Source organism: Bombus fervidus, chromosome 13, assembly GCF_041682495.2.
Source record: "Bombus fervidus isolate BK054 chromosome 13, iyBomFerv1, whole genome shotgun sequence".
Classification (NCBI taxonomy): Eukaryota; Metazoa; Arthropoda; class Insecta; order Hymenoptera; family Apidae; genus Bombus; species Bombus fervidus.
The window spans coordinates 3908727-3925968 of NC_091529.1; the positions used below are offsets into that span (position 1 = coordinate 3908727).

General features: G+C 32.1%; 2 protein-coding genes across 5 annotated transcripts in view; both read left to right on the forward strand.

The window, feature by feature from the left end:
• Ror (tyrosine-protein kinase transmembrane receptor Ror) overlaps positions 1-12034 on the forward strand; it is a 356273-nt gene extending 344239 nt beyond the window's left edge. For 2 of the 4 annotated variants that reach the window (XM_072015450.1, XM_072015451.1), the window contains 10 exons: positions 5542-5632; positions 6640-6859; positions 6938-7062; positions 7131-7678; positions 7762-8001; positions 8094-8227; positions 8333-8549; positions 8630-8971; positions 9045-9313; positions 9389-12034. In XM_072015450.1, the coding sequence (XP_071871551.1) occupies positions 5542-5632; positions 6640-6859; positions 6938-7062; positions 7131-7678; positions 7762-8001; positions 8094-8227; positions 8333-8549; positions 8630-8971; positions 9045-9313; positions 9389-10075 (2873 nt within the window). In that variant the 3' untranslated portion in view covers positions 10076-12034. Of the gene's footprint in view, positions 1-5541; positions 5633-5686; positions 6171-6639; positions 6860-6937; positions 7063-7130; positions 7679-7761; positions 8002-8093; positions 8228-8332; positions 8550-8629; positions 8972-9044; positions 9314-9388 lie in introns of those variants that run through there. The other 2 variants (XM_072015452.1, XM_072015454.1) reach the window with 2 other exon arrangements.
• Positions 12035-12552: 518 nt separating this feature from the next.
• On the forward strand, positions 12553-16858 carry LOC139993575 (glutamate receptor ionotropic, kainate glr-3-like). Its single transcript, XM_072015428.1, has 7 exons — positions 12553-12856; positions 12951-13045; positions 14001-14174; positions 14812-15050; positions 15314-15531; positions 15760-16013; positions 16598-16858. The coding sequence occupies exons 1-7, from the start codon at positions 12614-12616 to the stop codon at positions 16806-16808; spliced, it is 1434 nt and encodes a 477-aa protein (XP_071871529.1). The 5' UTR covers positions 12553-12613; the 3' UTR covers positions 16809-16858.
• Positions 16859-17242: the final 384 nt, after the last annotated feature.

The window sequence follows — 17242 nt, forward strand, 5'->3', positions numbered from 1 at the left end:
TCTTTCGTTTTATAAGAAAATAATAGACGCACATTGTTTTTTGTTTTATATTAGTTCATTAAATTATGCACGAAATGGATCATACCAAATTCAATAAAATAATATAAAACAAAAATTCTTGTTCATCTATTGTCACCTTATGAAACGAAAGAAACATCTCGGACAACCTCATTATGTGATTCGTCAAGTTTACGTATTAAGAACAAACATCAGAATTTTACCCATTCGACAACGTGCAAAAGTTTCGAAAATATCAATTTTCTCCAATATTTTCCTTAAGATTATGTTCTAGCTGAGACAAAACAAAGACATTGAAAGATACGTATCGTAATTTTCATATAACGATAATATCATGAATATTTTCAAATCGATAGCCATTCCTTATGTAACTTGATAATTACTTACTTTTTATTAATTACTTATTAATTAATAATAATTACTTTATTATCAAGTTATATTCAACAGCCTAGTAAATGAAAAATAAATGTTTGTTTTTCAAAACTATGTTTCCCTATAAAGCCTAAGTTTCACTACGAAGCATAAAAATATAATATATCTATTATACTATAATTATGAATATTTAAATAAATATATATTATTTATATATAAATTTATCATGCAAATATGTATATACAAAAACAAATATTCCGATGCAAATATTTCGACGATGTCTCCGATAAGTATCGCGATGTGAAGGGAATTCTTATCGATGGAAACGAGTCGCAGCACGCGATCGTACCAACCAAAGTCGAATGCACTATGTTACAGAGATGCAGCAGCGGTTACGTGTCCGACCCACGTATTATGTATCTCGAACAGGAAGTGGAAAAAGATAAGACAACTTGGCGTCATTAATAACTCCTCCCTCGCGTTCCACTCGCATCTGGAGCTTGCTCTTCCTACAACTCCGTGGCCTTCCATTCACCTCGTTGTTTATTCCTAAATAATTTCGACACTTCAACGGTCATTTTAAAATTCATCCTCTCAGCAATATATTTCACGTGTCTCTGCACTTCTCTTACGAGATTTTTTGTTAATTTCAAGGAAATTCCACTTTTTCTCGCTCGTACAAATTTTAAATAAAACTAACGTAGAACGTCGAAGGAAATGGAAACTTTGGAGGAGATCTTTAAATTCTTTAGAATTTTTAGGCATTTCCAAAAGTGGATTTTTCCTCGTGAAAAGTTTGAGAAGACACGGAGTCTCGTAAGATTTGGGAAAATTTGTATATCAGAAATTTTGTATCACAAATATAAATATTTATCAGACTCCCGTCAGTTAAATTAATTATTCTAAATTTCTAGAAATAGATTTTAATTCGCGTAAATCATGCGCCGTTTCAAAATCGCGAAATACGTGTCGTTTCACCGTACATTACCAACAGAATGATAAAGAAAACAACGGTTCATCCTAATTACTCTGGTCTAGTATGTGCTCCATAGAACACTCATAGATGAACGCAATTCAGTCAAACGGATGCTTATTGCAAACTCGCAAAACGGCCATTACTCTATTCTGAAACTCCAACAAATCCCCTCTAGATCCATCGAATTACACGCGATTCGCATTCCATCGAGGTTCATTTCCTCCCTGTACGCACGGCAACCTCTTCAATTTCGATCGAAGAGTGAAAAACAAAAAGCAAAAATTAAAAAAAAAAGACGAGAAACGCGATCGAAACATCGCGATGATGGCCGCGCATTGTCAAAGCCGTGATAAATCGAATGGAGCGCGACCGGAAGCTCGAGTTGCATCGCGTATCAAATTCGCGGCCGGAAATCATACAATGCGGTCCGTGTAATGAAAGATAATTGAAATCAAAACAGAATCAATGCAGGGAGCTACAGTTTGTTACCGTTGCGAAGCTACATAAAAATCCCACTGTACGACCATAAAGCAACCTGCGGCCCGCGATTTCGATTTTTCCTCACTTTTTTCCCTGTTTTACTTTTATCCTTTTTGTTTTATCTTTTTTTATGCACATCCTCGTATCCAGTTCGGCTTTATTACGTTTTCCACCGGTGCGCAAATATTTCCACGATGAAAAGGTGGTCGCAATTACGAATGGAATTACGCGGATGCAGCGCACTCCTCTCCTTAAACAGAGAGAATTGTAGGATATTTTAATAAATCTATTTTCCATCCGTTTCGTGTATTTTATTTGTCGTGTTTAAAGTTGAATTATTACGTCGTAATTCCCTGAAAGCGGAATTACGTAACGTAGACTTTTTATTAGCAGGATATTTGACCATTGGGTATTTTAATATGTCTGCACCGAATTTAACGACGGATATTTTGTTAACATTTTTTATCTCATTGTAATGACGAAATTAAATTCTGTTCGGCGTAGCGTGTTTTTCAAATAATGAACGACGATTAAACGAACGAAAATACGTGGCCAATTTTCCTGTAGTTTTTGCATTTTAGTTGTTGAAATAAAATATGTATTACGTACAGCATGTGCTATTGATTTAGACAATGAATCGTGAAATATTTTAATAATTTCCTATTTTGATCGTATATTTTTCATTTATTTTACATGTTTCCATCGTGGATTTATTTATATTCAGAATATTTTATTTTCTTAAATAATAGGAACATTTGAATACGTCTATTTTCCATTTATATCGTATTTTATTATTACCTTCAAATAATTCGATAATATTCTCGCTGCAACATTTTGAAATAAAATTGTGTAACATTCTGGTCTTCTCTTCTTAAATAATGAACAGAATTTAAATATTGAACGGAAATTTTATGAATATGTAAACGAACCTGTTTGAAAGTTTTAATACCACCTGATATCTACGTTAATCACGACATCGAAATTATACGATTTTTAATTTTAACATGTCGTTAATACAGTACATGGTTTAATATCTATTTTATGAAAATTTAATGAACGTTGAAATGTCAGCAACATAGCCTCTTCTCTCAAACAATATTCATTATATCCTCTCGTTATTTTGCATGACGATGATAATCTAAAGTGAAAAGAGCGTAAAGATTATGGATCTACAAGACACTTTATATCGCTTATAAGAAAATAATAAAACACTATAGAAAAATCTGTAATTCATTATTATGATACGTTTCAAAGCTAAAAACAACCATTTTTAATAAGTAAAAACTTCTTCTATAATTCTTAAATATAATACTAAATAATAAATTAAATAATAAAGATATTAATAAATATTTCAAATATTATTAAATATTTCGATTATATGCGATTCGATAGAATAGAAGCAATTTTCAATCGAAACCCGATATATTCTCGCGATTACACCGTCCGCAGAAAATTTCGCCACATTAAACGATGAACAGAACCGAGAATCTTTCCGAGTACGAAAAGTAATTTCGCTTGGTAATCGTTGGTAGTTTGTTATACGTAAATCGGTCCTGAGGGAGAGACACCCTCTGTGTTTGGTCGCAAGGTTCTCTGGGCTGGTGCAAGGTAAATAATATCGGAAATCTGAATCTACCCTCCAACGAGGCAGGAGGACCTCTCCCCACTAGCTTGTTGTGGACATTTCGAAAAGTTTTCCGGCGACGTTGTTTGAACGCCACTCATTAAGCAAAATCATCGATTTCACGATAAAAGGAAGACGAGTTCGATTTAATCGTACTTGCAGAGAAGAAAAGAGAAGAAAGGAGCTGAAGTTCCTGCTCATCTGTAGTAATGGGACAGAGTTTTTCGATGGATCTCTCGTTCTTGAAACTTAATCTGGTATATCGCTCATTTTCTGCTTGAGCATGTGCTTAGATATTATTGGAATAACATTATTTTATTATTACAATTGTAACAGTGAAAATGCAAATTTCCATCTTTAAATATCTTTCACTGAAAACCAAGTTTTCTGATCGTTCTAATGTGGTAAGAAAATTGGCATCTATAATAATCGTGTGGGACTATTTTTCACTTTGTTATTCGTTTGTTTCGTATTAATTTGAAAGGATAAGTTATCGTTAAATGCGGATAAACAAAGGAAACAATTTTGTGCCAATTAAAATACCAATAATTTAATTGCAACAAAACTTAGTGATCACGAAAGTAACTTAAAAAGCGTTCTATAGCCATAAACGCAAAAACAGGGAACCGAAAACAAAAGGAAACGAAAGAACAGCTGGAGCTAGGAAATTACAACGCGAAACAACGGTACTATACCATACGCCGCATTTAATTTCTCTACGAATCACAGAGTTCATCCCTTTTCTCGAAATGCAAGGACGAGGTTGGAACTACTGTTATTTTTCCTCTTTTTCCCTTGAAGAAAGAGGAACAAAGAAAGGGAAAGCAACGGGAAAAATAAAACAGACAACCGTACACACCAGGTGAAAAAGAAGAAAAAAGGATGAGAGAAAGAGAACAAGGAAAAAACGCAAAAAATGAGACAGAGAGATCGAAAAATTCGACGGCAGGAAATTTTTAGCGAGTGCAGCGTACACCCTTTTCATCGTGTCCCAACTCTTTTAGAATTATAGCGGTACAAAGGCACGAGCATTGGCGGAGGAGGATGAATAAACCGTAGCTGCAAATGCAGGCTCGCGCGAACCCGGAGATTTTCAAAAGGACCACGCGACGTGCCAGGCATACAAAGAGAACAGCAGTCCATCCTCCTTTCGACAGAGGAACACCTTGAACGTTGCACCAGAAAGATTTCAGTTGGTCCGCTGGTATCATATTTTTATCGGACTGACGTCTACACCACCCCACCCGTAGGCATAGCCGCGCGTCATCTGGACAAAGCTCCTGGTCAGGATTAATGTTAAAGAGGAAAATGGAGTATAAAAGACGTGTAAACACGAGAGAGAAGGATTGATTGTGTTCAAAGAAGATGACCTTGATGATACGATGATAAACAAAGATATTAGCACAGATCCGATTTTTCTGCACAATTTTGAGATTTTCAAGTTTTTTAGAGATAACTTTCGAACCTTCCAAGTATGTTATTATTTATCATCGTTAAACAACCTTACCATAAGAATTAATGATAAAAAATATATAATGAACTGTTTCTACCGAAACATAAAATTACTCTAATTAAAAATTAACTGTAAAATCAATACAAGAATCGAACTGTTTTGGAAATAAATAATTTTTGTTGAATAAATAATATAGAATTATTCATCACTGTATGTGGTATAATTTTTTGAAAGATATAGGAAATGGGGAACAATATTATGAATAATTATGCAAATCTATTGTGAAGGAAAAAAGAGAAGGATGCAGTTTGAGAGGCTAGATTGTTTCGAAGGCCAACTTTGAACTGATAGGATTTTGAAAAGAGAATAATAGACCAGCCTAAGCATTGTAATAAAAGATGAACTATTTTTAAACTGTTATTTAAAGAAATAATATACGTGACATAAATGAATAAAAATATTTAATAAACGTATCAAATGTTGTAAAGTATTTAGAGAACAATATGAACCTATATGAAATATTTATAAACCTCCGTGAAATGTAAATTAAATTTTTAAGTATATTACTGCGTTTGATAGAAAATATGTTTTTAATTTAAATAATAATTTATTTTACAGTTCCTGTACATCCCGACCACGCCATTAGTCAAACATCGGACGATGATAGATTTTCACCGGATATGATTGGTGGTGGCGATTTTATTGAAGGGTAAATATTAAATTTACGTAACACTTATTTATTACACAGTATGACGTCTTTCAGTAAATATCATTTTAGATTAATAAATGAAACTATATTGTTTTTAAATTTATATTTGATAATTAATGATATCGACTATTATACCAGAAAAAGAATGGTATTTTAGAATGTTTATGTACTTTTAAAGAAATCTTTAATGTTTAAGAGAAATTTTAAGTTAAATACTTTGAATTTGAAAAATGTCAAGTAATCATTGTTATTGTATTAAAGTAATGTTATCATAAATTGTTATCACATATCTATTTTAAACAGCTACTATTTTTTTTTAAGTGGTGATTTATTTCACCGCCCAAAAACTGCGATTAGCGTCAGTTTACAAATGGACGCCGGGTGTGGTGTTAAATGACATAAGATTTTTCTGTTAAAATTTTTAAAGATAATTTATAAATATGATGCTACTCTTGTACCTAGTATTGTTACAAAATACTCGTATTTTTGTACGTGCCATACATAGTGTCAAAAATGTTACAAATGTTACAGAAACAAGGTGATCATTGTTTGTTTTTTTTAGTGAGGTTATAGAAACTGCCGCGAATTTTGTACGACAGTAAACATACAAGAATGTAACTGATATACGTTAAATAAAGAATCGAAAATATAAATTTGTGTGATTTTATTTTTATTTTAAAACATTTTATTTCATGAATCAGGACATTCTATCTGTTAATAGTTGTGTTTGTTTTATGCTTGAAGGTTATGTTTTGGAGAAAATAATCATGTATCTTGCTAAAAATCATGACATAAAATGTTCACGCAATGAAATAACAAATTGATATTTTTACTTTGCACAACAAATGAATCTGTATATGCTTCCATTATGGTAGAAATATATCATTTTCTGAAATAACAAAGCAAAACGTTTTGTACTTCTAACCTACCAAATTTACTCTATAAATGTCTATGTTATTCAATGAATATATTGAAATAAACGCTTTTTTGTTTTATATTATTAACAGCATTGGACCTGGAGATGGATTAGATCTCTCAGGAACTGGAATGTCAACTCCTCACATCTCTCATTTGGCATCAACAAATCCATTTAGTATATTATCACCAAGTCCACAACCAACTAGTTCTCAATCTAGTACTATCGACGTTCATACAATCGGCGGCCTTAGAAACGTCAATATGCAGTTATCTCCTGGGAGAAAAGACAATCATGAAGGAAAATGTGAGGTACGTAAGCAATCATAAAGTCTTAAATTGATCATTAAGTTATAAATCTTACATTAAAGTTTTAATTCATTCTTTTAGGTGTATGTAGGGAAAACATGTGCACAATTTTTAGGAAATCAATCTGTTTATATTCCGTATCCAATGACCCAAGAGCTGCTTGATGATAAACTAATGAAAGCTTTTGGTGTTATTAAATACTCAAAGTAAGTGAATTGTATATGATTGTAATTTCATCATACTAAAACAAAATAAATCTTTGTTTATGTTTCAGTGAGGTCTCATCGAATTGCGAAGGTTATGCAAAACCATCATTATGTTACTCTGCATTCCCAATATGTCGTGACCCTGCCAGTATTCTTAAACTTAAAAATTCTGAAGCTAGCGCAAGTTTATTTCATTTTCTGAATTCGAATCAGGGTGATTTATCAAGAGACGCAGGTGATGGGGATGATGCAGATGATATTACAGGAGTTCATGGTATTCCCAGAAAACGTAGTCCTACATTAGGTCCTGGCTCAGAATTCAATCCATATAAGGATGGGAAAGCTTCCAACAAAAAGATAATAAATCAAAGCTATGGAGAAGCACCGTCATCTAGCAGAAACGAGATCAATCGTAAATTACGCAGGATCTGTCGGCAAGAATGTGAAATGTTAGAAAATGATTTGTGTAAGAAAGAATATGCAATTGCTAAAAGACATCCACTGATTGGACATCAAGTGCCTTTAGTTGATTGTTCTGATTTACCAATGGAAGATAGCCCCGAGGCTCGTGATTGTTTAAGTCTTGGAATTTCCTCAGGAAACAATGTACAGGAAAGTACGTATTAAACTCCTTTAACAGCTCCTTAAATAATAAAGCTATATTATTTTATTGTAAAGCGTTATTTCATCTTTTTGTAGATGACTATTGTTACTGGGGAAGTGGAAAGTCTTATCGTGGTATTGTGAAGACAAGCATTAGTGGAAGACCATGTATGCAATGGTCGCATGGTGAATTCAATCTCCAGATTTCCGATTATCCCGAATTAGCTGGAAAGCATTCATATTGCCGTAATCCAGGCGATAAAGAATTACAACCGTGGTGTTACGTTTATGTCGATAGTAAGCCGCAAAAAGAATTTTGTAACATACCTAAATGTGGTAAGTTGTGATAATTGAATAAACAATCAAAGACATATATATTACTCATTAGTATAAAAGTACTGAATACACTATAACTTCTTTCTTCACAGTTGAAAACTTATGGATCTATGCAGTCGTTGGTTTTGTACTAACAGGAGGATTTGTTGTCATATTAGTCTGTTACTGCTGCTGCTATAGAAGCAGGAAATCTAGAAGGCAAATGAATCATTTGCCATCAAATAAGGTAGAATTTTACCTAGTTTGAAAACTATATTTTAAATGAATCTGGATGAAAAGTTTTTCTACTAACAATAACAATACAAATTAATACTTTATATTTTATTTAAAGATGCTAACCAGTATACAATGTGATAAAAATATATACGACGGAAGACGAAGTACGACGCAGCCTATGGAAATGAGTTCTCTTTTAGCTGGTCCTGGTAATACAACTCCAGGAACAGGAACATTAAGTAGCGGTAGTAGTCGAACGTCCAATAATAGAGTACCACAATTTACTACCAATAATGTTGTCCTTTTGCAAGAACTTGGAGAAGGAGCTTTCGGTATGCATGAAATAGAATAATTTTATATTTCCTTTTTATATACACTTTACATAAACTATAACTGTCTGAACGGTTTCTAGGAAAGGTATACAAGGGGGAATTACAAACCGGCAATAAATGTGAGCCTCCAATTTATGTAGCAGTGAAAACGTTAAAAGAGAACGCAAGCCCAAAAACACAAAGCGACTTCAAACGGGAAGTTGATCTCATGACAGACCTAAGGCATCCAAACATTATTTGCCTACTGGGCGTAATATTGAAAGGGGAACCAATGTGTATGTTGTTTGAGTACATGACCCAAGGGGATTTACACGAGTTTCTCATTTGCCATTCACCAAGATCAGACGTTCCATTAAACAATGGAAGCGGAAAAATTTTAGAGCAGCCAGAATTTCTACACATTGCTTTACAAATCGCATCTGGTTAGATCAATTTGGAATTTATAGTTTTATTACATATATCTATACAATTTACTAAATCAAGATATCATATTAGGTATGGAATATTTAGCCAGTCATCACTATGTTCATCGAGACTTAGCCGCGAGAAACTGCCTAGTTGGAGACAATTTAACTGTAAAGATCTCCGATTTCGGTTTATCTCGTGACATATATAGTAGCGACTACTATAGAGTTCAATCCAAAAGTTTATTGCCCGTTCGATGGATGCCACCAGAGTCAATCCTTTACGGAAAATTTACGACAGAATCCGACGTATGGAGTTTCGGAGTCGTATTATGGGAAATTTATAGTTATGGCTTACAGGTAATAAAATAATGTTAAATAATAACACTATAGAATTAAAAAATTATACTTAAATATTGCACGTTTAATTTACAGCCATATTACGGGTATAATAATCAAGAAGTAATAGACATGATTCGATCACGGCAATTGTTACCATGCCCGGAGGATTGCCCGACGATGATCTACAGTCTAATGATAGAATGCTGGCACGAGGTGGCCAACCGCAGACCGCAGTTCCCGGAGATTCACCATCGCCTGCACAACTGGTACATAAACCAAACTTACCTGAGTGATTTCTGTAACGAATCTATCACCAGCTATTCCGGAAGCAGTCATAAAAGCACGAATAAAACAAATTCTACGCAGCTATCAGCGCCAATATACAAATGCGATCCAAAGGATATGAACTTCAAAGGGAACACAGAGCAACCGTTCTGTAACCTGAACGACCACAGCAATGGGATCAAGATGCTGCCGCCGAGCTTTCAGAACGCGAATTCCGTGGAACAGAGGTCAAATTGCTTCAATGAACACGGCACGCCCATGAAGGCTCCCATTTATCCGAATCAGACGACAAATATCAATTTGAACGATTTCGATGATAAACAGTGTTGTTCGCCAAAATTAAGCGGAGCGAAGAAGGTATTGCCTCCAGCACCTCAGCCGATGAACAAGATAAACACTCTTAATGGAACCAGACCAATGCAAAATGGAGCGCAACTAGTTGTCAGGTTACCAGATCCCAGTAAGGTCACTACTGAGACCAGGGTATCGAAGTGAACACGAACGAAGATTGTTCACTTGAACAATTTTTGTATGTATTCATGGTATTCGTTACACAAGGTATATATCTATACCGTTCGTTCCGCAAGTACGATTCGATTTTCGAAGCTTCGGATAACGTTCGTTAAACAGGATAGGTAACTCTCTCTTCAATACCTAATCACTGCCACGTTTCCGTATTTATTTCTTCAATTGGAATATACATATTTTATACTGTCGATAAACACGTAAAAAAACATGGTGTACAACCTTAACGAATTTTTTATACATACATACAACGTAACGGAATATACATACGTATAAATATGAATATATGCAGTATAGGATATATAGGCTGTACCGTTTAATATTGTCGCGTTTCCCTTGTATTATTTCGTAGTTACATCTTTAGTTTTATAACATTTTCAACGTATTGAAAATCACGTTAATACGTAATCAAACATATTTACTAATAACATCTTATGCCATTAATTTTGTATAAGTGTACGAGAATCTAATATTCCGTTATATTATAGTCACAATGTTAGTGATACTATTCATGCGACAAAATTTTGTAAGTTAAGCAAGTTCTGTGAGACTTTTTATACTATTAGTTTTATTTATATTTTTGCATACGCGAAACCGTGAATTTCTCGACTGATCTATTGTTACTAGATTGTAATATAAATATAATATCGCGTGTCTGCCAGATGGTATTCACCATCTAATACGATTCTGAAAACCTATCTCCAGAAATGGCACAATAATCAATTATTGGCTGTACGTTGTAGCAGTAAGTCGATTACGCGAAAAGCACAATCTTATTGTGCGTTTAATAGATTTTTAAAAAAGTAACTTTATCTGTGAAAATTCGTGAACTATCGGTGGTGATTCGTTTAAGAACGAGAAGCAATTCTAATCATATCTGAACGTGAACAATTATTATGCTCAACCAACCAATCGCGCATCTTTATTATATAGAGCAAAATGTTTTTCATACTCTTTTCATCGTTTCATAAAATCTTGTATTCTAAATCGTTTCACGTAAGAAACCAATCAAGATCGTGTGCTCTTAACTACTGCCAGAATTTAATATTCTTTATAGAGTCTATTCAGTTAAACGATACTCGAGACAAATATGTTGATGATTGCACTGATAGCAAGAACTTACAAAAGCTCAGAAATTTCCGAGAAATTATTGAAAAGTTGTCGACATTATTAACATGTAAATTATACAGGATCATATTATTCATGTATAGAGCGTAGAACCTACGATTATATTGAGCAGGCGTTACAAACTGTTACAAACGGTTCGAAACTAGTCTCTAGTGAAACTCGAATAATAATAAAACGAATTAACGCCTGGCTCGTTGCGATATAGCGTGAATTATACAGTTAGAATCGTAAGCAAGCGAATTGTAGGTTATGGAAGTCTAGAGTGAGAGTGTTTAAACAAGATTGTATTATACTTTTTATAATTTTCTATTAGGAGAGGAGAGTCAAAGGGGGATGTTTCGTCAGCCGAGATGAAGCTGTCAACTGTTTAAAATCGATTTAAACGAGATGATTAGAGTAACGATTTAATAATGTATTATGTTAAAACGGAACTCTTTTTCGGAGATGGCGAGCCTACGAATCGGTCTTTGTATTATTATTAATTATTATTATTAATTGTATGGTAATCCTGACGTCCGCATCGAGGGCTCGTTATCCGTTAGATTTAAGTTAATTTATATCAATCGTTTTGAAGAAGGATCATAAATGTAAGATCTTTATATATTTAATCTTTGATCTTTATATATGTATATATATCTATATATATACACATACACACGATCAAGTACGATATACATATATACGATCCATGTTTTTTGTATGAAAGCGATATCACTTCATTTTTCCCTCTTGTCACACCTCGATCCCGATCTATTTTCAATCCGCAGCAACATGTTCCCTGAATAAATGTTAAAATATGTACGTATCGTATTTATTGACTTCCTCTTCCTAAAAAATTTCAATTCTTTTCTCTTAACTTGAAATAAATCTTTTGCGTGAAAAAGGAGAATAGTCGGCCATAAATGTCTTATATTATTTACTAAAATGAACATTATTAACGTACTTAATTGTCAAAAATAATTACACAATTCGCAAATACTTTACAGAAAATCCTATTTCTAAATAAAATAAGTAGCAAATAATGATTTTTCACATTATTTTCCATTACTTTATAGCATAGATCGATAAATTAGTAATTTCAAAGTATTTTATTGTATCTAAAAAAAGACCACACATTTAAAAGAATTCAAAAAGAAATTACAGTGGCACAATTGCAGGTGACTTGACCTGAATTACGATCATTATTGCAAATTTCAGAGATAAAGATCAAAATCAATCAATATTCGTAAAAGCATTATTTTTTAACGCGTATCTTCTCCATACGTTATCTTAGTAAAAAGATCATAATGTAAAAGGTGCTTTCTACGTTATAACAGTAACATTTCGATGATGGATAATCGCAGTACATACCGGAAACCAACGAGTTAACAAATATTCACGATGTGCGTCGCAACAACAAACACATCAAAGATGCTTGTAACCCTGTTCATAATAATTCTTCATTATTACGATGTAAAATGTCAAATGGAGGAAAGTATAATTTGGGACAAGAACCAACAAGATTTCGTTCAACTATACAATGATTCAAGATTCCGCGATTTCCGAAGACAAAAGATTTCCACGAGGCAAGATTTACATATGAAAGATATCAGTGGAAAAGTTCTGAGAGCTTCTTACTACGAGGTTTTAAACAGATCCCTTATAAGCATATGAATTGCCCGTAAATTCGAGGCGTTGTTCCGCGAGACTTAAAGAATACTTCATCGTTATGCTTTAGGAACAGAGTTTAGTTATGTTTTATGAGAACGGCACGAAGGTGACTGGATTCTATGGCGATATATGGAACCTGCTTGCATATCATCTCAACTTCACGTACGTTTTTCATATCACGTATAAATTATATTTTACGTTAAGAAGGAAGATTTCAGAAGTTTTGTTAACAATTTCTAAAAACTGGTAGACATAGAAAAAGTAACCTGAGATCGTGTTTAAATTAAAAATTCAACTATTCATTGTTTTAGTCAGAATATTTAGTAAGTCACAAAATTGATCAAATGTCTTGCTAATATGAATATTTGTATAATAATAACAAGAAAGATTATTAGTGTCATCGGGTTTTTATTTAAGCATGTTCAGGTTTTCTGATATTTTTTCAATATTTTTATTTCACACAAAAGTATAAATATTAAATGTTTCTTAAATTATTTCATGCAGGACAAAATAGAACTCACTAATATAGAGTAAAACGGAACATCTATTATAATGCCTATACTAATTTAGAAGTATTTATCTGCACTAAATGTTGTTTGTAATATTACGTCATATTTAATTATACATATAAAACTTACATTTGCAATTTTTACAAAAATACAAATTTTATATCTTTTATCATGTCTTTAAACGAGCGTTCTATTTTACCTTATCCTATGGTCAAGGAAATATTTCAATACTTCTGAGAAATCTTTTTACTAAGCTAAATTAACAAAATGTCTTATTTTCTTGTAATCTAAGGTTCAGTTAAAACATCCGATTCTCTATTAACAAAATGCAAAATTGAATATTCCATTCTACACATTCCCACAAATAAGAATTAATAGAAAATTTTTATACATTTTAATTATCGAAAGACAAACTATAAAAAGTTAGTATAATATTGCTAGAAAAATTAATTACTCTTGTATATTTGATGATTATCTATATTATCTTGTGTCAAGTATATCCTAAGTACAGTGCTTTGTACGAGTGTTGGATGATTTGGTTTTTAAATTGATAATATAAATTTTTAAAACGAGCATTTAAGGTAAAAAGCATCGAGTTGTTGAATTAGGTTGATACCAGTGAAATACGAGGAACATCACTTCGGAGAACGCTTGGAAAACGGAAGCTACAGCGGTGTGATGGGGTTGCTCGAGCGAAATGAAACGCAAGTGATTTTGCGAACAGGATATTATGTTTTCCGCATGAATCTATTCGACTATACAGTACCCGTTATTAATACCAAGTAGGAAATCTCTTTTTAAATAAATTTTTAGTTGAAAATTATTTTTATTATTAAAAATTACTGTTATTATTTCTGTATTTAGAGGTAGAATCATAATAGCTATTATTTTATTCTTTGGATAAATCTATCACATCGTTCTGAGTCGAAAAGCCTTTATTGCACTTTATTACATGGACTAGGGACAAAAACAAAAGAATATCTTAAACCTATCGATTATACTTGGAACTATCTTCTAGTTACTATTTATTGTAACTAGCGCATCTGCATATGGATGGCGAACGAGAAACTCACGTTGTCATTTTCAACAATTACATTAAACGATTCTATTAATTTCTGAATAGATATTTCTTTAAATTATTTGACTTTAAAAAACTTCTATTAATCTCTGAATAAATATTTCTTTAAATTATTTGACTTTAAAAAAAGAAATAAAGATCAATTACAATTTTTTACATTATTAATGCATACTTAAAATTGTAATGCTATACAGATATGTGGTCATCTATGATGCAGTGATACCAATTCAAGATTAAATTTATCATATTTATCATTTACGTTAGTCACGTTAGTTTGATAGCATTTGTTAAATAATTTATTATGATAAAATTAAAATATTTGACTGGCACACGTTAAACAGGTACCGGTTGCATATTAAACCAACCTACGAATACGACAACAGGTGGTTGTTGAGCATGTTTACACCCGAAACTCTGTGCACTTACATCTTTCTAATCCTAATATTTGCTCTCGCTGGTTACATTTTTCAATATGGATCATGCAAAAATCGCAAAAGAAGTAAACAATCAAAGTCAAGGAGTGAATACTTCAATTTCGCCGACCATATCTTTTACACATATTCCATAATGTGCTGTCAAGGTTTCATTATTTCTTATTCTATTATTATTCTCTTAATTTGACAATTCCAAAAGTTTATTAATTTCTATAAATTCTATTATTTTATCTACCATCCTAACTATTTATCGCGCTATTTCTAAATGAATAAAATTTACTGCAGTTCAATTACAAAAGTAGAATTATTCTAAATTTGTTTTGCAATATTGTAGATTAATTGTTCTATGAAATAGCTAAAAACACAAGATTTTTTTTTAGAAGAATTTCGTTGTGTTTAATATTTTCAGGATATCTTCCGCGAGGTTTTTGTGATAAGAGCAAGATATTATCCACATCGAAATTTTTATTCGCTTGGTTGATGCTGCTGGTTTTCAGCTCTAATCTCATTTATCGAATGACAAATCGGACTATGATACCACCGTTTGTCAATTTTGACACGCTGCTAAATCAATCGAAATACAACGTTCTAATTTTCGAAGGATCTACAATCTACGAATTAGTAAAGGTATTAAGGCAAACTTCAAATTCCTACAGTGCTCTGTATAAATCCAATTTTTTTTTTTTTGTTTTTTTTATTTCGTTATGCTGTTTGTTAAAACATTTTTTCCCTGTTTTTCAAAAGTATTTTAAATAAGAAATAAAAAGGAAAAGAGAGGTGGTTTTCAAAAATATGAATTTCAACAGTTCATCCCTTATACAGTTATTTAATATTAACTCGACAATGTACTTTCAGAATGCCATTCATTCACCAATGTACAACAGTCTCAAATTATCGGAACGTATCTTCTTTGAGAAAAATTTAAGTTTCATGTACGAGGAAATTTGTTTTGGCAAAAAATTAATCGCCATTTTAGAGAACGAATACAAATCATCTTCAATAAGCAAAAATTTCTGTCCAGTCGTACCAGTGGGAAAAAATTATTTTCAAACTTGGGTTGGATTTGGTGTATCAAAACGTTTTCCGTACAAACGTTCCATCGACACGTCGTAAATATACTTATGACAAATTACATAATTACCTCTAAAAAATTATTTAATTTTGAATATCGAAATTTAGAAAATGAAAATATATTATACAGTGGCTCACGAAAGTAATCGAACAAAGCTAGAAATTTATTAACTGTAACACTGTAATAAGACACGACAACGTGGTGACTGTATTGATAAAACATCAGACGAATTTAAAACTGTACATATGTAGAAATTACAAGATATTTATGGAAAACAAACGCTTGGCAAAAATCACCAAAGTTTATGAACAGTCGATTATTCACTATATTAATAATCCCGAATATTTAACAAGACTGCAAAATCTTTAAATTGCATTACATTGCTAATACTAATTTTCTATACTAGTCTTTTACAAAGTGTACGTTTCCAATAAATGTCGTGTAATTTCTATACAAATTCATTTCAAATTCCACTATTATAATCATGATAATAGTTTCCGATTTCAAAATTCAAAAAGTTTGATGATAAATGTTGGAATATGCGTATATAAGTGATAAATATCGCGGGACACATTTTCGTGATGTTTTTCTTACTTTTCTTAATCGAATTATGCTTTTCAGAATAATAAAATTACACGAAGTTGGCCTAATAGATATCTTAAAAAATCGCTGGACCCATGACATAAATAATATAGAAAAGACTCCTTTCAAAAAGATCGACATAAATCAAGTTTATCTACTTTTTGAGATGCTTTTTATTGGTATTGTTCTTTCCCTCATAATACTTTCATTAGAAAATTTAATATTCTTTTGTAGAAAGGAGCTTACGTAATTACTGTTATAACTATGATAAATGGTAATAAATGAAATATGGTAATACAATATTTTTCACCCTCGTTTCTTTTTTCCTACTTAAAATAAATAACAAACGGTATTGAGTAAATATTCACAAAAAGCCACCACATTTTACCATCAGAAATGAGTTTCGGTTAAGTTTGGATTACTTGAGAAAAAAGTCTCGGTCCTTCGTACTTTATTAAATGTAAATAGTGTTGGGGAAATTGCATACTTTTGTGTAGACTTTTTTCGAGAATAAGATGAAATTTTGTGAATATTTACCTAATATTGAACAGTCTTAATATTGGCCACACTGGATTAACACGTGCACATTTAATTCCTAAATGTTACCCATCAACTTGGCGTATTTATAATTTTCAAATTACGTCTCTCGACGTCTATACGTAGTGTTTCATTCTAAATTGCAGA